Genomic DNA, 18750 nt, shown 5'->3' on the forward strand with positions numbered 1-18750 from the left:
GTTTCATGAAAGGACTTGTTAGATGTTTTATCTGATAAGTCCTGTTTTACGCGACAGTTGCCATAGGAACTGTGCTCCTCAGCCAATCAAAATCGAGGAAAGTTGTCAGATCTGGCGACTTGTCGGACGTCAATGTTGATGAAACGATCCCCAGGTACTCGGTCATTAAAGGAATCCATTCTTACTGGGTACTACACCTGGTTTAAGATAGGCAAATGTACCTTGTTAAAGGAAACGAGTTCTGTGGTGGGATTCGAACCTGGGACCCTGTGATTCAAAAGTCCTAAGACGTATCCACAGGGCCTTTAAAGTACACGAACATGTACTTACGAATCTCCAAATAATATTATTCAGCACCTTAAACTCACCCGACCATATAGATTAAGCTGTTCGGTATTATATCCCATCATATTCAACAAACAGGTCACAAAGGTCATGAGCTCTGATTGGTCACGGATCTCTCCCGGTGCATGATTGGTGGAATACCACTTTGCCTGGAACTGGATTGCTGTATCCCTTGGCAACACATACTTCACAGCCTCAAGGCACAGATTAACTATATAAATATAAATGTAAATTGTTTAAAAAGGATATGACGGGGGAGGGGGAGTTCTTATAAGACTGAAGTTTTAAGTATAAGTGTTACTTTCAGTTGTAACCTATTTTGGTGCATTATGCCTGTATCATTTATATTGAATTCACTATGATCATTATTTCACTTCATGTATTTAGATTCAATTATCTCACTATGCATCTATGATTACTTTGTAACATCTGTTTGTATCAATCCCCCTACTGTTTTAACGAGGATTTTTTTTTTACAATAAACCAAAATGAATCTGAATCTAATGAAGATGGAACTTGATACAGTTGTATGAAATGTGCATATAATGAATAAACATGTAATTAAATCTAGTATAACTTTTCTGAGGCAAGGAAAGCAAAGTGCCACATGATATGTAATAACAAAACCATAATTTGATTGTGGAACTCACAAGATTTCAAAGTATTATTTAAACCAGCTATGAACCTGATCAGAAATTGGATAATTGCATGCTAAAAAAATATATCAAAGGTATCTGTGAATACCTAAAATAGTTGTATAGAAATTAATCAACATCACGGAGTAGCAAAGAACATATATAAAATGTGATTCATTTATTCTTAATAATAGAAAATGAAGCTGATTTTATTTGAGTTGATGTCTGGCATTTCAACCGTTTAATTATATGAGAAGGAGTGTATGCAATGTAACCCTATAATACAAAAGATTAAATTGTTTACAAACCTGTATTTGATACTGATATTTTTGGTAGTGATGTCCTTATCATAGTCTCATTTGACAGGACCTGCATTTTGGATAATAGTAATAGAAGAGAAATATGTCATTTAAATTTATTAGAATACATGAAGTTGTAATTTCAATGAAATATTTAAATAAGGAAGTAATTAAATGAAAAATATTTATAAACAAAAAATATTTAAATGCAAAATTAAGTTATCATTTAAATGAAATACGTTATTTATTGGTATTGAAGTGCATGATTTCATGAGAAAGTGTTAAAAATCAAGGTGAATTTTCACCATATCATCGTAGATCTAGATTAGGTGAATTTACATAAAGCTTACTCTGTGAAATTATGAAATCTACACAAGTCCATCCCAATAACAAGTTGATTTGAATAAAAAGAGAAAAATCCAACAAGCATAACACTGAAAATTTCATCAAAATCGGATGTAAGATAAGAAAGTTATGGCATTTTAAATTAAAGTTTCGCTTATGTTCACAAAACAGTTATATGCACATCCTGCTCAGTATGCAAATGAGGAGACTGATGACGTCATCCACTCACTATTTTTTTTGTATTTTATTACATGAATTATATTAATTTTCTCCTCATTGTCAAGTGAAACAACGATTAATTCCTCCCTGAACATGTGGAATTAGCATTGCTTAATACTACATGGTTCAGTCAAGTTGGTCCTTATTGTCAAATCTGTAAAAAATGAAATATTGTATAATTCAAATAACAAAACAAAAGAAAAAGTGAGTGAGGGACATCATCCACCGTCCCATTTGAATGTCACTAAGTTGTGCATATCACTGTTTTGTGAAAAATAAGCAAAACTTTAAAATGTCATAACTTTCTTATTTTATATCCGAATTTGATGAAATTTTCAGTGCTATGCTTCTGTATTTTTCTCTATTGATTCAAATCAATATTTCTCTGGGGTGGACTTGACCTTTAAGTTTAACAACACAGATAAGCATGTATGGGACAGTAGATCATCGTTGCTTGGAATAAGACCCAACACTTGGCTGGAATGCCATGCTTATTTTTTAAAATTTCATCAGCAAGCATTTGAATGTATTCAGATAAATGCTTAAAATTTACCACAGTGAATCTATTCTTGACTGGATCCTGAAGTCGGACGACATGTTGACCACTGGTGGCGCTGTGCGACAGGGTCAAGTCTTCGCTGCAGGTCGATTCTTGGAGCTTGGTGTGACTAACCTCGCCGGGCACCGGTGAGAGAAGTCCAACCTGATTTGGAAAAGCAAGTTGAAAAGTGGAAAAGAGTTGCATTTGGTTTATTCACTTGGCCTTTTTCTCAGATAGTCTAATAGAACATAGCATAAAATGATCTAATTGCCCTTTGATTTACATTACAATTAGTCCAATACCCACTTAGTCTAATGTCCTTTTGGTCTATTTTCCATTCCCTCTTATTCACTTGGTCTCCTTATCAGATAGTCTAATATCACATGGGATAAAACCATTTGGCCTGATTGCCATTTGGTTTAAATTACAATTAGTCTAGTACCCACTCAGACTGATGCCTAGTAGGTCTAATTTCCATTGTATCTTGTCATATTGTATCTTGTCAAATGAAAATTTGGTAAATAAAACAGTTCATCAAACAATGGAGAATAAAAGTGGTATTAGACCACATGGATGTAAGATGAAATAAGTATAGCCCAACTGGAAATTAACGAAAAATGGAAAATAGGCTAAATAGCAGATGAACTGGTTATAGGCAGTTACTTTCTCTTGCTAAAAACAATTATTTTAATGTGTGTTACATGACTTTATTACCTCGTCATTCAGGGTAGGCGAGGCACCTGTCAGGTGGGATGACGTCAGGTAGGGGCTATCCAGGGGGGTACTGGGGCGTGGCATGGTAGTACCCCCTGGTCCTACGCTGCTGGCCATGATGGTAGGGGCGACCCCTGGGAGCAGGATGTTGCCGACCTTGTTGATGCCGGTATAGAGTGCCAGGTTCCCGTTGGCTTCGACCACAGCCATCATCTTCAGATCCTGGCATGACAAAAATATGCAGAGAAGACTTATGATTTTTCATTATTTTTGTTATTACAATATCATCATCATCATCATCATCATCATCTATTTTGACAATTAACGAACAATATAATATCTTAGAACCCAGTAATGTACATAACAAAAAAGGAATGTGCAATCACTGGAATGCCTCCAAGGTTAACTGAATAACTGAAGTTAATAATGACTATTTAACCCTATCCAACAGATCCTAAACAAAATGAAATCCTGTGCTTATTTAGAAGAAACTTGGAAGAAATTCCAGAAGTGGAATTGAGTGCACCAATTCTAATTTCATTAAATGACCTGGCGTGCTTTAGGAGTGGCATGGCTGATGAAACAACTCGCCTGACTTTGAACTACAAGGTCTGGGGTTCAATCCCCACTGCAGTAACTGTGTTCTTTGGCAAGGCATTTAATTACATAGTACATTTGCCACTCCCAACCCAGGGGGGTGTTTCACAAAGATTTAAGTATGAATTAGGTCGCACTTGAATGCCGACGCGTACATGATATGCAACACGCAATCTTATTGATCAATACGCAGTAGTGCGCGTCCTCTTGGCATGATCTGACCAATACTGTCATGTATTGCATACCACGCGCAACTCGACATATAAGTGCGACTCTAAGTCATACTTAAATCTTTGTGAAACACCCCCAGGTGTAGTTTATGGGTTCCTGGTAGGAAGAAATTCCTTTAATCCTGAGCGCCTGATGAGGGTAGCAGTGCTAAACCCAGGTTGATCAGATGCAGGGCTTAGAAACATTGTATGACGTGCTATATAAATGTTGCATATTATCATTATTCATTTCAAAATTAAAAAGTTATTTCACTCAATGGTGGTGGGCACTGTGCTTACCTCCAACTGTACAGCATCCCTGACGTGGAGCGTAGTAAGGCTGCCAAAGATGAGCTGCGTGCAGTCGTTACTTGAGTTGAACTTCAGGCACCTGAGTTGACGATAACGTGGCAGGAGGAAGCAGAGGAAGTCCTGACCCGACAGGTCGGAGGTCAAGAACGCCTTGGAGGCTTGCCCCAGAATGCCATCTCTGAAGGAGTGAAGAGGAACAGAAGGTGATTAAGTTGGTACATGTCTGCCCTCTCCACAATTTCCCCCTTGGGAGGTACAGAGATGTTGGTTGACCAATTGACCACTGGGAACCATTGCACAGAATTGTCGGCACTGACAAATTGTCATTATCGGAGAGTAACTATAGCAAAAGTCAGACACGTTTGCTACTCGGCAAGAATCATCTCCTACTAGCACAGCTTCCCCCCAAGTACCACCTGCTTGTAGAATGTCCACAGCTGCCAGCCTGAACAAGAACATTTTGGTATTTTCAAAGCTAGAAATCAGTGTTTTAGTGAGGATATCAATGTTTTTAAAGAAATACCATGGGAATACCACATAGAACTGAAAATTTAGAAATAAGTATTTTGCATGAAACCATCAGTGTTCTTCTCATTTTCAGTACAAAATACTGATAATCAGTACTACTTGACAGCTCTGAATGTCCTGCCTGCAACAGGGATTATGGCTCAATCAAATGGATCTTTCAGGAAACAGTTGAGATGCAGCTTTTCTCACTCACACAGCTTCAGGATTGATCTCTCAAAGCATTCAATGTCATATGTTCTTGTGATTTCGACCTCAACAATCTAGTATATGACGATACTCTACAAAGAGGATTTCACTCAACGGCAGCAGAAGAAGAAGCAATCAATACCAAGGAAAATGACAAAAATAATGATGAAAAAGTCCCCTGAAGGGGTTAACTTACCTATTAGCTGTGAAAGGTTCTGTCCAGCAATGCTCAAGACACAGTTCGGGAAGTAGCGGTTCATCAATGTCCTCACACATTGTTGTCATGTCGTTGGTGGTACCTGCACCGGGCGTCCAAGGGTAAGATGATCTAGGAGTCTGGCTAACTCCTGGAGACAAGAAGGGAAGGCTGTGTCCTGGAGAGTAGGATCGACTGTTGTGAGAAAGAAACAAAGACAGAAAGAGAGTCAAGAACTGTGGTGATATCATTGGTGGTACCTGCACCGGGTGTCCAATGGTAAGATGATCTAGGAGTCTGGCTTACTCCTGGAAACAAGGAAGGTAGACTGTGTCCTTGAGAGTAGGACTGACTTTTGGAGAAAGAAAGAGAGTCACACATTGTGGTCATATCATTGGTGGTACCTGCACCAGGTTTCCAAGGGTAAGATGATCTAGGAGTCTGGCTAACTCCTGGAGACAAGAAGGGAAGGCTGTGTTCTGGAGAGTAGGATCAACATTTTGAGAAAGAAACAAAGACAGAAAGAGAGTAACACACGTTGTGGTCATGTTGTTGCTGGTACCTACACCGGGTGTCCAATGGTAAGATGATCAAGGAGTCTGGCTAACCACTGGAGACCAGGAGGGTAGACTGTGCCCTAGATTATGATCAACTGTTAGAGAAAGAAATTTCTTCATGATAAGTAATTAGTAAAGAAAGGAGATTTTTTGAAACTCCAGACATATTCAAATACATAACGAGTCTGACCAAAATAAAATACCTATTTGTGAATTCAATAGAACTGATAAGGAACAGTCAGTATTCACCCCAGCATTAACTTGTTAACCATACCATTAGTAACACAATTACATGTGTATTCAATGTCATTTCAAATTCTTCTTAACTTATGATTTTACATGCCTTTCAGGAAGAAACAACACAAATTCCCAAACTTGCACAAACCCGAACTTACTTCACTCCTGAGTGAGACAAGGCCGGACTCTGCCCTCTGGAGGCCAAATGAGGAGAGGCCAGGGTGCGGGCATAGCCCCGGAACCCCGGTGCCGGTGACATGGCAGGCGATATGCTGGACATGCTAAGGCGTGACTGGGCACTCATGCTCAGGCCAGCCAGGAGGCTTGCTGTAGAGCTGGTGCTATGGTGCTTAGGTGTGGCTCCAAGACCGGTGGTGTTCGCCATGGAGGAGTGGAGGGAGAGAGACCCACTGAGGACATCTAACAGCTTCACTGCGGTGTTTGCCTCCTAAAATTTGGTGGAAGACAAGTAAACATCAGAATTAATTAAAAAATTATTTAACTGCATTCTGTAATGATGTATTTACCTATGAAAGATTTATTGATGTTTGTATTTGTTGGTTTTTGCTATGAATTATTTTGCTTTCATCTACAATTATAGTGTAGTTATTGCAAACATGCTTAGTTTTGGTCCTTTTAACCTTCAAATCGGTGTTTTGAAACCACATAAATCAATAAAAATATAATAGATGGCTTATATCATTTCATTGCCTGGATGAATGATAAAATTGGTCTCAGAATGCAAAATAAGTATTTGCCATATTAATGTACATATCAAGTTGATGGAAAATATATAACACAAAATCAATATATATATTGCGCTATCTTTGTTATTTTGGAAATTGGGACAAATCCAATTAACCCTAAGGATTGTTATAAATGAAATACATTTATAACAAATGAAATTAATCTAAAACAAATGAAGTTCATAATAAAAAAATGAAATTAATCTAGAATATAACAAATGAAATTAATCTAGAACAAATGAAATTCATATATATAATGAAATTAATTTACAAGTTATCATAACAAATGAAATTAATTTATAAAACATGTTTGTACCTCTTCTTTGACCTTTCTCAATGCCCAGACCGAGTGGACTCCGATCGACCGGTCAAAGGTCATGACCAGGGAAGGTTTCTGACTCGTAAAGACAATCTGTTGCATTGGGTCTGTCACGAAGCTGACTCTAGTGTTTCCGCTGCCTAGAAATGACAGAATGAAGGAAGAATGAAAAAAAAATAATGAACTGACAAAAGTTATTGTACGGGTAAACTATCATAGGTTGGCCTTCAATAAGTCGACTTTTTTTCATATTGAGCGATATTTTTAGACCAGATTTTGCAAAACACATGTTATAAACATTTTCTAATAATAATAATAATAATACAAAACATTTATAGGGTGCTTAATACGGGCGTTTCTAAGCATGCTGTGTTCTGTATTTAACTTTACATGGGAAAAAAATTCAATGGGCATAATAACAGTGTGACAAAAATCATTAAGAGAGAGAAAAAAAAAAAAAAAGATTAAAACTGGTGTGCACCTCCAATGACCGACCCACAACTGGGATTCATTGATTGAAAAGGTATGTTTTGAGCAGGGCCTTACACTGACTAATCCCCATATTACCTGTTTAACTTTTTTTAATTTCATTTTGAAATTTTGGTTTTATAATATGTTGGAATATGCACAGCAGCAATGTTTTTTGGTTGTGTCAGAATGGAGAGTAACTACCCATTAATTTGCTTAATAATAATGACAATAATAATAGTAAACTTTTCTATATTTCTATATTGCCGATTGAAATACATAGTACATTCAACAATGATACTTATATTCTGCCATTATTTAACGCTTGATACATCTGAACATCTTTATAAAAGCACTTTACACATTCATGTATATTATTGCCCCGAGCTTCGGATCCTGGCATGCCCGCAGACACAAGGTATGCACTCACTCCACTCCCTGGGGAGCACTAAAACAAGATTTTCAATTAGCAATTGCTAGGCATACTACATATTAAGTCATAGCTCAAGGAGAATTAGCGAAGCCTACTACTGGTACCTCGACAAAATGCATTACACTTTAAGTGCCTTATTTATTTACACTATTGAAAAAAAGAAAGTTTTGAAACAGAATAAAAATGAGAGTGCAACACTTACTGCCACTTCTACACAATACCGGGGTTGGTTCATCAAGGGGATGCAGTAAACTGAAAAGAGTCGGTAGTTTCTCTTTCTCTCTGTAAACATCAAATAAATTTGTAATACATTCAGGATAAACAGAATGAAATATATTTCTGTCTGTCCTACTGAAAACAAGAGTCAGAAAGTATATGGCAAAGTATGCACTAATAACAGTAATAATACATTAAATAACAGGAACAATAAAAATGATAACAGCAACAACGATAATAATAGACGGTATTTATACAGTGTCATCAATTTAGAAATGTTCTATTCTGATAAAACATTCTGAAAGTAGAAAGTAGAAAGAAAAAGATAGTTTGGGTAAGTGCCACAAGCTGATAATGTTAGAAAAGTTAAGAATTTGCCCCTTTCCACTGAGGTGTATTAAATGAGTATCCGATAGGAAGGAATTCCTTGAATGCTCAAGGGCTTGATCAGGAGATATGGTATGTAGCACTTAGAAACATTGTATTGCATATCATTATCATTGTTTTTATAAGAACAGAACGTACCGTTTGCCAAAAACCGAGGCTAGTTCTGTCTGAGAGACGGCTTGTTCCAGTAACATACCTCCGTCTACTATCCATGTTTTTGAGACCTAGTTGACAAACGAAGAAAAAAAGGGGGGGAGTTTCATGAAACAAACAGTCAGTGATTTTCACTGACAAATTTGCTCTGAGCCAATCAGATGCAAGGATATTGGTAGCTTATAACAAAAGTCAGTGAAAAACATTGATTATTTGTTTCATGGATCACTCCCACGGTTAACCTGTTGGTTAAAATCATTGGGAATGAGAAAATTCAGGAACCAACTTGTAAAAAAAGGCCATGCTTTCATCCAATTTATAGGGGGAAAAACACAAAATAAACAAATTTCAAATGAAAAATTCTGAGTTTTTACAGACGTGTTTTACAAACTGCTGTCCTGTAGGGCGCCCAGATAAAAATTATACAAATTATACAATATTTACAAACAAACCATCAATTAAAATGGTATGCAGATATCATACAGATTGAAATAATAAATGTCAAAAGTTCAGAGTACAATGTCTGCGATATATTATACATACCTGAAATGGAAGTGATGCCACAAATTTTTCTCCAGCTTCAGTGAAGACGGTGATGCTAGCAGGGTGAGTGATACTGATGCCCGCTACATCCTCTTCTAGATGTGCAAAATAAAACAAAAAGTGCTAATTATGATTATTCTGTCAAAATTTCATTTATTTCACTTCTTTTGCCAACAATAGCACAATAATGCATAGTTAAATTCAAAATCATTTAGAAATACTTTTCAAATAATGTATGAAATAATACCAATTCAAAATTGGTAGTAATCAAATTCACAGAATTATTGATTGGTATATTCAGGCATGTGAGTGAAGTGAAAAAAAAAGAAGAGGAAAATATATTAGTGACTTTGAAAGGGAGCAGAACAATCACATGCAAATTGCCAAGGATAAAAAAAAACAAAATGACAAAAATACATTTTATAAGAAAATACGAAATTAGTCTGGCAAGTGTTTATTCTTTGATCTTACCTTGGTTATTCTCAGCAAGAGATGGCTTGGTGTCAGTCTGTTTATGTCTTTGTATTCGAAACCGACTCCATTCGACCTAGGATAGACAAAAGTATTTTGGTTTTAAGTCTGTTTTTACTATCCTCAATTTACCAACATTGATAATTAAACAAATATTGAGTGCAGATACATATCAGAAACACCTACTATATTGGTATTTGGAAGAGAAAAGAATCAATTAGAATTTTTTTTTGCAAAAATTGAATAGGCTAGCAAGAAAATTAGGCTTAATGAACAGCAAAATTGTGACTTTGAGCCTTGTAACACAAAACATAGCATTAATTGTTCAATATATCTATTGTTGTTACACCCTCAGACTGATTTATCACTAATATGGGGGCGTCGTGGTCTAGTGGTTACGACTCTCGCCTTTCAATCAGAGTGCCGTAGGTTCGAATCCCAGCCATAGCGTGTTTTCCTTCAGCAAGAAATTTACCCACATTGTGCTGCACTCGACCCAGGTGAGGTGAATGGGTACCCGGTCGGATTTATTCCTTGAATGCTTTAGCGCCTATTTGGCGGCTCAGCTACAGCCGGGGTAATAATATGATACCAAGTATCAAGCGCAGTAGAATATATGCAATTATAGTAGCTGCGCTATATAAATGGACCATATTATTATAATTCACACCCCAAAATGTTAACAAAATTTCAGATATCATAAATGAAGATTGCTTTTGAAGACATTTTGAGTAGCAAATTCAAAGCTTCCTTGTAAAATTATTTTGTGGTATTCTGATAATTAACCCTAGTCTAAACTCGCATTTAAAACACACTTCTATGGAATGCTTGGCTTCATAATATTTCTTCCATATTCGTGGAAATTATAATGTATAAATTAATTCATCAAAATAATTGTATATTTTGCATTTTCCTTTTCTCCCCATTTCATGTCTCAATTAATTTTTGATAACTTTTTGTAACAGGATAAGAAAAAATCTTAATTGGTGAATGAGTTGACAACTGGCACTCCATAAAAGTGTGGTCTACGTTCACCCAGGTTTAACTAAACCACGACTATCTGAATACCAAACATTGCACAGACCTGCCAACCTCTGGGAATGAAAAATTATATTCTGTGATAAAAAAGTGTATTTCCCCCCCAAAAAGTGTATTTCATAATAAAATGCGTGGCACACTCGCTCATCGCGGTGCTCAAGCTGCATGCAAGCTAAAATGCACACTGCTCTTGCAGATGAAAAAAACAAACAAGTTACCTGAAATTACATTGATCTAATAACCATATTTGTGTAAGTTTTATGAAATAGAGACATATAGAGATTTTTGTCAATAAATTAGGATTTCGTAAAAAAAAAAAAATTATATATATTTTTAAATATTTTTTTTACAAAAACGTATTTTTTAAAGAAAAAACGTACTGCCGTATTTTGGTTGCAAAAACGTACTAAATACACCAAAAACGTACACGTTGGCAGGTCTGCATTGCATCATGGTTACAACTATTTATGGTCAATGCTTATGCAGATAACTCTAAGCTCTCGTATTTGAACACACAAACCTGCAGAACTGGATCTTGGAGTGTGAAGGATTTTTGAACAGTGCTCGTCGAGTAGCCGCATCCTTTGCTCCATACAACGACCCTATCTTTGAAATAAAGCTCTTCTTCACAGTCCCCTGCATCTGTACAATCTCTTATCTGCCATGATTCTCTCTAAGTTGAACAGAACAAAATGATAATGGGTATAATCAAAGTAGTTGCCTGAGCTTGAATCAATTATTAAATGCCAGGAATCTTAAACATTCTTTCTAAGTTGAACAGAACAAAATGATAATTGGTATAATCAAAGTAGTTCTCTGAGCTTGAATCAATTATTAAATGCCACGAATCTTAAACATTCTTTCTAAGTTGAACAGAACAGAATGATAATGGGTATAATCAAAGTAGTTGCCTGAGCTTGAATCAATTATTAAATGCCACGAATCTTGATGTTCTAGACAAAAGGTTAACTGGCATTTTTATCAAAACGGCTACCAGATAGTTAACTTTTTATGATCTGTCATGATTCCTCTGAAATAAACAAAACACAATGATTACTGGCATTATCAAAATTATAAATAGATACTGAAGTCTTTATCTATTTACTATCTGTCACGATTCTTTCTAAAATGAACAAACAAAATCACAGTTGACATTATCAAAGTGGCTAACAGAACATTAATAGATTTCATTTTACCTATCTATTAACTGCCATGAATATCTCTAAAATGAAGAAAATAAAATGATATTGCATTATTATCAAAGTGGCTAACTGAACAGAAAAAGACAACTTTAACTTGTTATCGTTTATTGTGATCTGCCATAATTCTTTCAAAAATGAACAAAACAAACCACAATTGGCATAATTATCAATTACTTGCTAGCTGAGCATTAATACGTAACTTCATCTATTCATTATATGTAATGAGTCTCTCTAAAATGAACCAGACAAAATAATAATTGGCATTATCAAAGTGCTCACTGGACATAAATGAATAGCTTCATCTATTTATTATCTGCTATGGATCTTTTTAAAACAATAAATGGATTATTCCACACTAATATCTATAAAGCATACATGTACTAATAAATCAATTTATTATCTGCCATGAATCTCTAAAATGTACAAAACAAAACAATAATTGGCAGTAGTAACAGAATGGATATCAGAGCATAAATAGATACCTCGATCTATTTACTACCTGCCATTAATTCCTCCAAAAAATAAAACAAACCAAAACGATAACTTTGTTTCCTATTAAATTATCATGTCTATGATGACATGTGATGATTGGTAGCGGCTAATGGGAGAGATTCGGCTCGCACTTTTGACACGGCAACTTGAAAGACGGACTCTTTACCTCTGGGCCCTCTCTGAGAGAGACATCCTTGAAAGCAGCCAGAGGGACATCGTGATCGGAGACAAGGTCCTTCTGCTGGGGCAAGCCATCTTGGCCGGGGTGATTGCGAGAGATGGAGCGACCGAACGGGACATACGCACGAGGCTCACTGGCCGCTATCATGACCTAGATTGTGTACACAGAAAAATGATAGAGGTTGTAGTGACCAAACTAATTCCTTGATTTTTCTGTTTGATTTTTCCTATTTTCATCACCATACGACCAGTTCGGGTGTGGTGAAATTATGACACAGACCGCGAAACCTCATTACTCTTTGGGTCACGTGGGTCTGGTGTCAGTCCACCGAGAAAAACAGTCCCCCCCTTTATTATCTATTAATAATATATTATCTACTAGTACTATACAATTATTGAACATATACGCATGAATATAAATATACACATATATATATTATTCATTAATGTCAATTTTAACATTATATTCACAAGCATATCAAATTTTGATGCAATAGAATGTGAAGTCATGAATATTTAAATGCAGAGATATATCAGGCAAGGCCCTGTAGCTGGGTAGTAACATTATCCCGCGCACAACACAAAACGAAGTCGTCGCGACTTGTTTACCCTTTTTTGGAAGCTGCACATTAGCATTTGATCGTGTGTTTGCAGTTATTATTTACCAGCCGCTGATATAGAGGCTGAAATTCTTCTTACGGCTGCTGACCATGGGCGCAGCTGACCAGGAGACACATAATCCTGGGCGATTATTATACTAGGGGGTTGTCTGTTTCCGTTTACCAATAAATAAATAAGACTACACACTATATATCTGCATGTCTCGGCATCCTCTGTAAATGTTGTCATTTCCTTTTCGCCCATGAGTGAATGGTTGTGGCCGACTTGTGCCCCAACAAGGTGAAGCGCATGCCGACAAAAATGGGTATTGACAAGAGACAGAATTTCAGACAGAGAAAGGGCATCATTCATACAATGTTCAACCAATATGCCAGTGATCTGTGTGCTGTACGCAACAATGTTGTTGGTGCCAGAAATTCACATGATATTGAGGGCAATATCGTAAAAAAGGACTGCTCTTATGTCGCCTAAGTTTTTGAGGGTTCGAAAAACATACAGTTAAACTTGAAGTTGTTTAACATTGTAAATGTACAAGAACCCCTAGCCTAAACTATATTTCGTCAAGAGAATATTGTCTCGGCGAACAGGGGCGTTTCACAGGGGTCTATTAATCCGGGTGGGGGGGGGGGGGGGTAGTACGAAGGCCCAACATTTCCTGGTATGTGCATGCATGGTGTGAACAGGAATATTTACGATTGTGCGCCTCAGTTCTTTCTGGATGGGGTACAGCTCCTGAAAGACAAGAAAACCTAATTATCATAAACCATTAAATATTGAAATTTATGCATATTGGATTACCCTTTTTTTTTCTGAAAAGCAAGTTCACTGGCCCATTCTTCTCTGATTTTTTCCCTAGTGTTTCTTTCTTTTCATCTTTTTAATTCTTCTGTTTCCATTGAAATGTTTAATTTTCTTCTTGTTCTTCCTCTTTTATTCTAGCTTTCTTCCTTTTTTTTCACAGTGGAGTGGTTTGCTCTTCCTACTTCTATTTTTTTCTTTTTCATCCTTGGCAGCCTGGATGTTAATTTTTCTTTTGTTTTTTCATCATTTTCTATTTTAGCCTTTCCCTTAGTAATTTTATTCATTTAATTCTACCTTCACTTTAATGTTTCTTTTTGCCACTATTCTTTACCTTTCCCCTTCACATTTAACACTGGTTATCCTTTAATTCATTTCCCTCCTTTCATAGTATTCTTAGTTATTAAAATTTATTCTCACATATTCTATTTTCCTCTTTCCTTCCATTTCCCTTTCTTTTTATTACCTTTGTTAAATGCTCCTTTTTCCTTTCCATTTTCTTCCTTTCCTTTCCTCTTCTATTCAGGGAATAATTTTTCAGTACACTACATTATTTGAATTTAGCATTTTGGGTCATAAGACTTTTTAAGAGAAAAGCTCTCAACTAAAGTAAAGTAGTCCTATGTAAAAATATGCAGTATGCTATACAAAAGATTTATATGCATAGCCTTGGCATAGCCAGGGCTCGACACTAGCGCCGGTCCGACGGTCCCAGACCGGTAAAAATCACTGTCGGGCCGGTAGATTTTCAGAAATAGCAAGATTTACTGGTCCGACAAGACCAGTAAGAAAATATCATTGTCGGGCCGGTAATTTTTCCAAAAATAGCAAGATTTATGGGTCCGACATAAACAGTAATAAAAACCATTGTTGGGCCAGTAACTTTTCCAGAAATGGTCAAATTCACTAGTCCAACATAAACATAAAAAATATTCCATGACTCAAATTGCAAACCATTTTCCTCCCGTTAAATTTGGTCATTCACACACAGAATGAATCGCATGCAATTTTTACTAGGGTAACATACAGTGTACATATGGCTAGCCAGCCACACAGCCCACATGGTGAATTTTCTACTGGCTGCACGAACGAAGCTTGGCAAACCTCTGGCAGAAATCTCTCACAGAACGGTCAAAATTCACATTTCACACTAATGAAAAGCTCTTATAATGTCCATATTTCCAAAAAATTGGGGTAACTGTCATTTGTAAGCAGTAAAAGGAGAAATTTTCACTTCTGTTTTAGTTCAAAGAGATCGGGTTTCGAGTGATATCGTCTGAATACATGATAGCCCCACATATGCATTTGTGTGTGTGTTGATACACTTGGTTTCTTTCGTAGCTATATCTTAATTGAGCCAAAAAGAAACTGATAATTTATTTATGATAGTTTTAGCTTTCTTCCTCTGTTTTCTTTCTATCTTTCTTTCCTTCTTTCTTTTCAATCTTTCTTTGTTTCTTCCCTCTCTTCTTTAATTTTTTTTGTTACTGTCTTTCTTTTTTAATTATTCTTTGTCTTTCGTTCTTTCATTCTTTCTGTCCTTTTAACATTTTTCTCTATTTCTTTTTCTCTTTCTTTTTTGATTTCTTTCTTTCTTTTATTCTTGAGTCCATCCATCCTATATTTATCTCTTCTTTCTTTCTTCCTTTCCTTCTTTTTACCCTTTCTTTCCTTCATTCTTTGTTTCTTTCTTCATTCCATCCATCCTTTCTTTACCATTTCTTGTTTTTTATTTCTTCCTTCTTTCAGCCCTTTCTCTCTTTCTTTCATTCATTCCTTCCTTTCTTTTTTCCCTTCATTCCATCTATCCTTTTACTTTTTTTTTTTTTTTTTTTACTGCTTGCTTCCTTTCCTTTCTTCTTTCGTTCTTTTTTTCCCTCATTCCTTCCTTTCTTTGTCTTTCGGTCTTTCTTTTTTTTCTTACTTTCATCTATTTTACATTTTCTTTCTTTTTTCTATTGCTTGCTTGCTTCCTTCCTTCTATCTATCATTTTACCTTTCTTTATTTCTTCCTTCTTTCAATACTTTCTTTCTTTTTTCCTTCTTTCCATCTCTCCTTTTACCCTTTCTTTCTTTTTTTATTGCTTCTTTCCTTCTTTTGTTCTTTCTTTCTATATTGCTTGCTTCATTTCTTTCCTTCTTTCTTTCTTTCCTTCATTCCTTTATTTCTTTTTTCTTTTGTTCTTTCTTTCTTATTTTTGTTCTTTCTTTCCTTCCTTCCTTTCCCTCTTCAGTTCTTTCTTTTTTTCCTTCCTTCACATTTATCCTTTATTTACCCTTTTTCTTCCTTTCTTTCTTTCTATCTTTTTTCCTTCTTTCCTTATACCCTTTCTTTCTTATTTTATTGCTTCTTTCCTTTTTTCATTACTTTCTGTCTTTTGTTTTTCCTTTTTTTCTTTTGTTCTTTCTTTTTTCCTTCCTTCACATCTATCCTTTCTTTACCTTTTATTTGTTCTTCCTTCCTTTCTTTTATTATTTCTTCCTTTGTTTCTTTCATTCCTTCATTTTTTTTGGGGGGGGGGGTAACAAGAAAGGACAGCAAAATAAACTCACGCCTTTTTTTAATGTTTTCTTTATTTTGGGGACCAGTAGATTTTAGGTTCGGACCAGTAAAAAATGGAAAAACTGGGTATCTACTGGTCCGACATGAATAGGTTGGACCAGTAGAAAAAAAGGGTTAGTGTGGAGCCCTGGCATAGCAGTCTTTCAAAAGTGTGGAGCAAATTGCGATCGATACCAGGAAAATTATTCCTTGCTATTCCTTTCCCTTTCATGTATTTTCTCTTCTTTCTCCTCTCCCCTCTTCACATCCCTCTTTTAAGTTTTAATTTTATTTCTTTCTTCTCTCCATGTCTTTAGTCTCCTTTCCTTTCATTATTCCACTTGTATTTTTGAATTTCCAGGTAAAAATCTTCCAGGAGCTGGGGTCAGACTGCCTCCCTCTGGCCTGTCTGTTATGCCATTATGTAATAAACACCCATTTTTATTCATTTTTGTTTTATTCAATGAAAAAAAATGGGTGTTGAAACTTGTCACTTGAATCAAATGGCAAATGTCACTAAAAAAGAACCACTTTAAAATATATCCTTAAATCAGAGAAGGTCATTGCAAACTTTAAAGTTACTGAAAATAAATTGTCAATAGAGTGTAATAAATTAGATATAATATTCTAACGTTAACTTGTCACAATGTTAAAATTCAGAATGAGCATCGAGCAAAACTTAAGGAAGTTAAGCCAAAGGGTGTGGGACTGAGCCTGAGGTGACGTGATGCAGGTCGATGATAATAATTTGAATTTCAATCTAACGTTAGTCTGGAAGTATTCCATAATCAATTCTTCAGAAAATCATACTGTACCTCGTCTTCCAGCTTTCCCTCTAATTCAATAGTCTCACATGAATCTGAAAAAGACAATTCAAGTATTTTCACGGGCGGAGTTGACATCAACTCAGGGCTCAATCAAGACAAATCTAATTTACCGCTTCGATATAATTGCACGTTTCGGATCGATCGTTCGGATTTGTGGAATGTCGCCATCTGCGTTCAGAATCTGGCATGTAAATTAGCGTTGATCGGAAAACGCGATCGCGAGCGGTACCCATAAATTTCCGGATAGTGGACGCTTTGGTATGTATTTTTCATTTGTTTTACCCCAAACCATTCATGTTTGAAATTGTGACGTGACTTGTAATAATAAACCCAATTGTTTATGATAATCTCAATTAAATAGATAGTCTTATATTGTCTGGATTGTGCATTTTGAGCCCCCTTGATGTTGCGTTTGATCCCTTCGACGTGTGTTGTTCCACATGTGTATTGTGTTAATAATGGGGAGGTCCCTTCCCTTGCGTTTACGGCCTAATCTCAGCGAGGCCGATTGTGTACCAGAGCTGAGAGTGAGCGTGCAGTATGTAATGTATGTTTGTGTGTGTATAGACTGTATTGTTGGCTTTAGTTTTTGTAGAATGTAACTTTTAATCCCTTTATTAGGCTTTATTGCACTTTATAATATTTTCCAGAGGCAGCCATATCCATTGAATCTTGGCAAACCATTCTTTGCCCAGATGAGAATGTTGGATGTGAGATGGAGGATGCAAACTGCAGATTTCATTTTCGCAAATTTTTGGTTGACATCAATCAGCGCTATCAATAATGGTAATATTGACAATATCAGTTGATCACATGATCTCCGGAGGGGTTCTCCCCCTTCTCCTCTCAAAGGTGAAGCTAACTAACGCGTAAACGCATTAGTTATCTTAATTCTTATCCATATGATTTAGATTCCTTGTGCACTTATACCTTTGAATAATGTGCGTTCAGGGGGCAGGGAATTGGCACTCAACCCCAAAAAAGTGGAGCATTTATAACTGCATAATGCTGGGAGCGAAATTAAAAATAGGCTCGATTGGAACAGGCTAATTCTGAAAAGGGCGGTCTATGGAACTACTGACAAACTGTTGATGAAGAAAAGCCTTCAAGGTAGGCCTAACTCCAGGTAGTTCACTTCAAGAAAAAACAAGAAGAAGAAGGCGATCTATAAACATTAGGGCTTGCCTCCACTGCACTCATGGAGTGGGAATCAGAATCATGACCTTTTCTTTGGAATTTCATTAATCATTTTGATATTTTTAGGGTCATTTCTGTAACATCAGTGGAAAAGAAAATATGCAAATAGAAGTTGCTTGAAGTGTTGAAATTGCATTTTTTTTTTGGTGCTGGACAAACTGTGATGGGACAGACCCATAAGTTTTGGTTTTTTTTAA

The 18750-nt window shown here is 36.1% G+C and overlaps 1 protein-coding gene across 4 annotated transcripts in view; it reads right to left on the minus strand.

Annotated features, from left to right (window-relative positions):
* Positions 1-17526, minus strand: part of LOC129264165 (anaphase-promoting complex subunit 1-like) — a 64834-nt gene extending 47308 nt beyond the window's left edge. For 2 of the 4 annotated variants that reach the window (XM_064102835.1, XM_064102833.1), the window contains exons 1-15: positions 17345-17494; positions 12555-12719; positions 11215-11367; positions 9657-9732; positions 9186-9277; positions 8628-8713; positions 8089-8168; positions 6983-7125; positions 6079-6368; positions 5127-5321; positions 4205-4394; positions 3099-3320; positions 2397-2546; positions 1289-1349; positions 369-556 (exon numbers count right to left, since the gene is read on the minus strand). In XM_064102835.1, coding sequence (XP_063958905.1) covers positions 369-556; positions 1289-1349; positions 2397-2546; positions 3099-3320; positions 4205-4394; positions 5127-5321; positions 6079-6368; positions 6983-7125; positions 8089-8168; positions 8628-8713; positions 9186-9277; positions 9657-9732; positions 11215-11367; positions 12555-12719; positions 17345-17431 — 2178 coding nt within the window. In that variant the 5' untranslated portion in view covers positions 17432-17494. Of the gene's footprint in view, positions 1-368; positions 557-1288; positions 1350-2396; positions 2547-3098; positions 3321-4204; positions 4395-5126; positions 5322-6078; positions 6369-6982; positions 7126-8088; positions 8169-8627; positions 8714-9185; positions 9281-9656; positions 9733-11214; positions 11368-12554; positions 12720-17344 lie in introns of all 4 variants that reach the window. The other 2 variants (XM_064102832.1, XM_064102834.1) reach the window with 2 other exon arrangements.
* Positions 17527-18750: the final 1224 nt, after the last annotated feature.

Source organism: Lytechinus pictus, chromosome 7 (assembly GCF_037042905.1).
Source record: "Lytechinus pictus isolate F3 Inbred chromosome 7, Lp3.0, whole genome shotgun sequence".
NCBI lineage: Eukaryota > Metazoa > Echinodermata > Echinoidea > Temnopleuroida > Toxopneustidae > Lytechinus > Lytechinus pictus.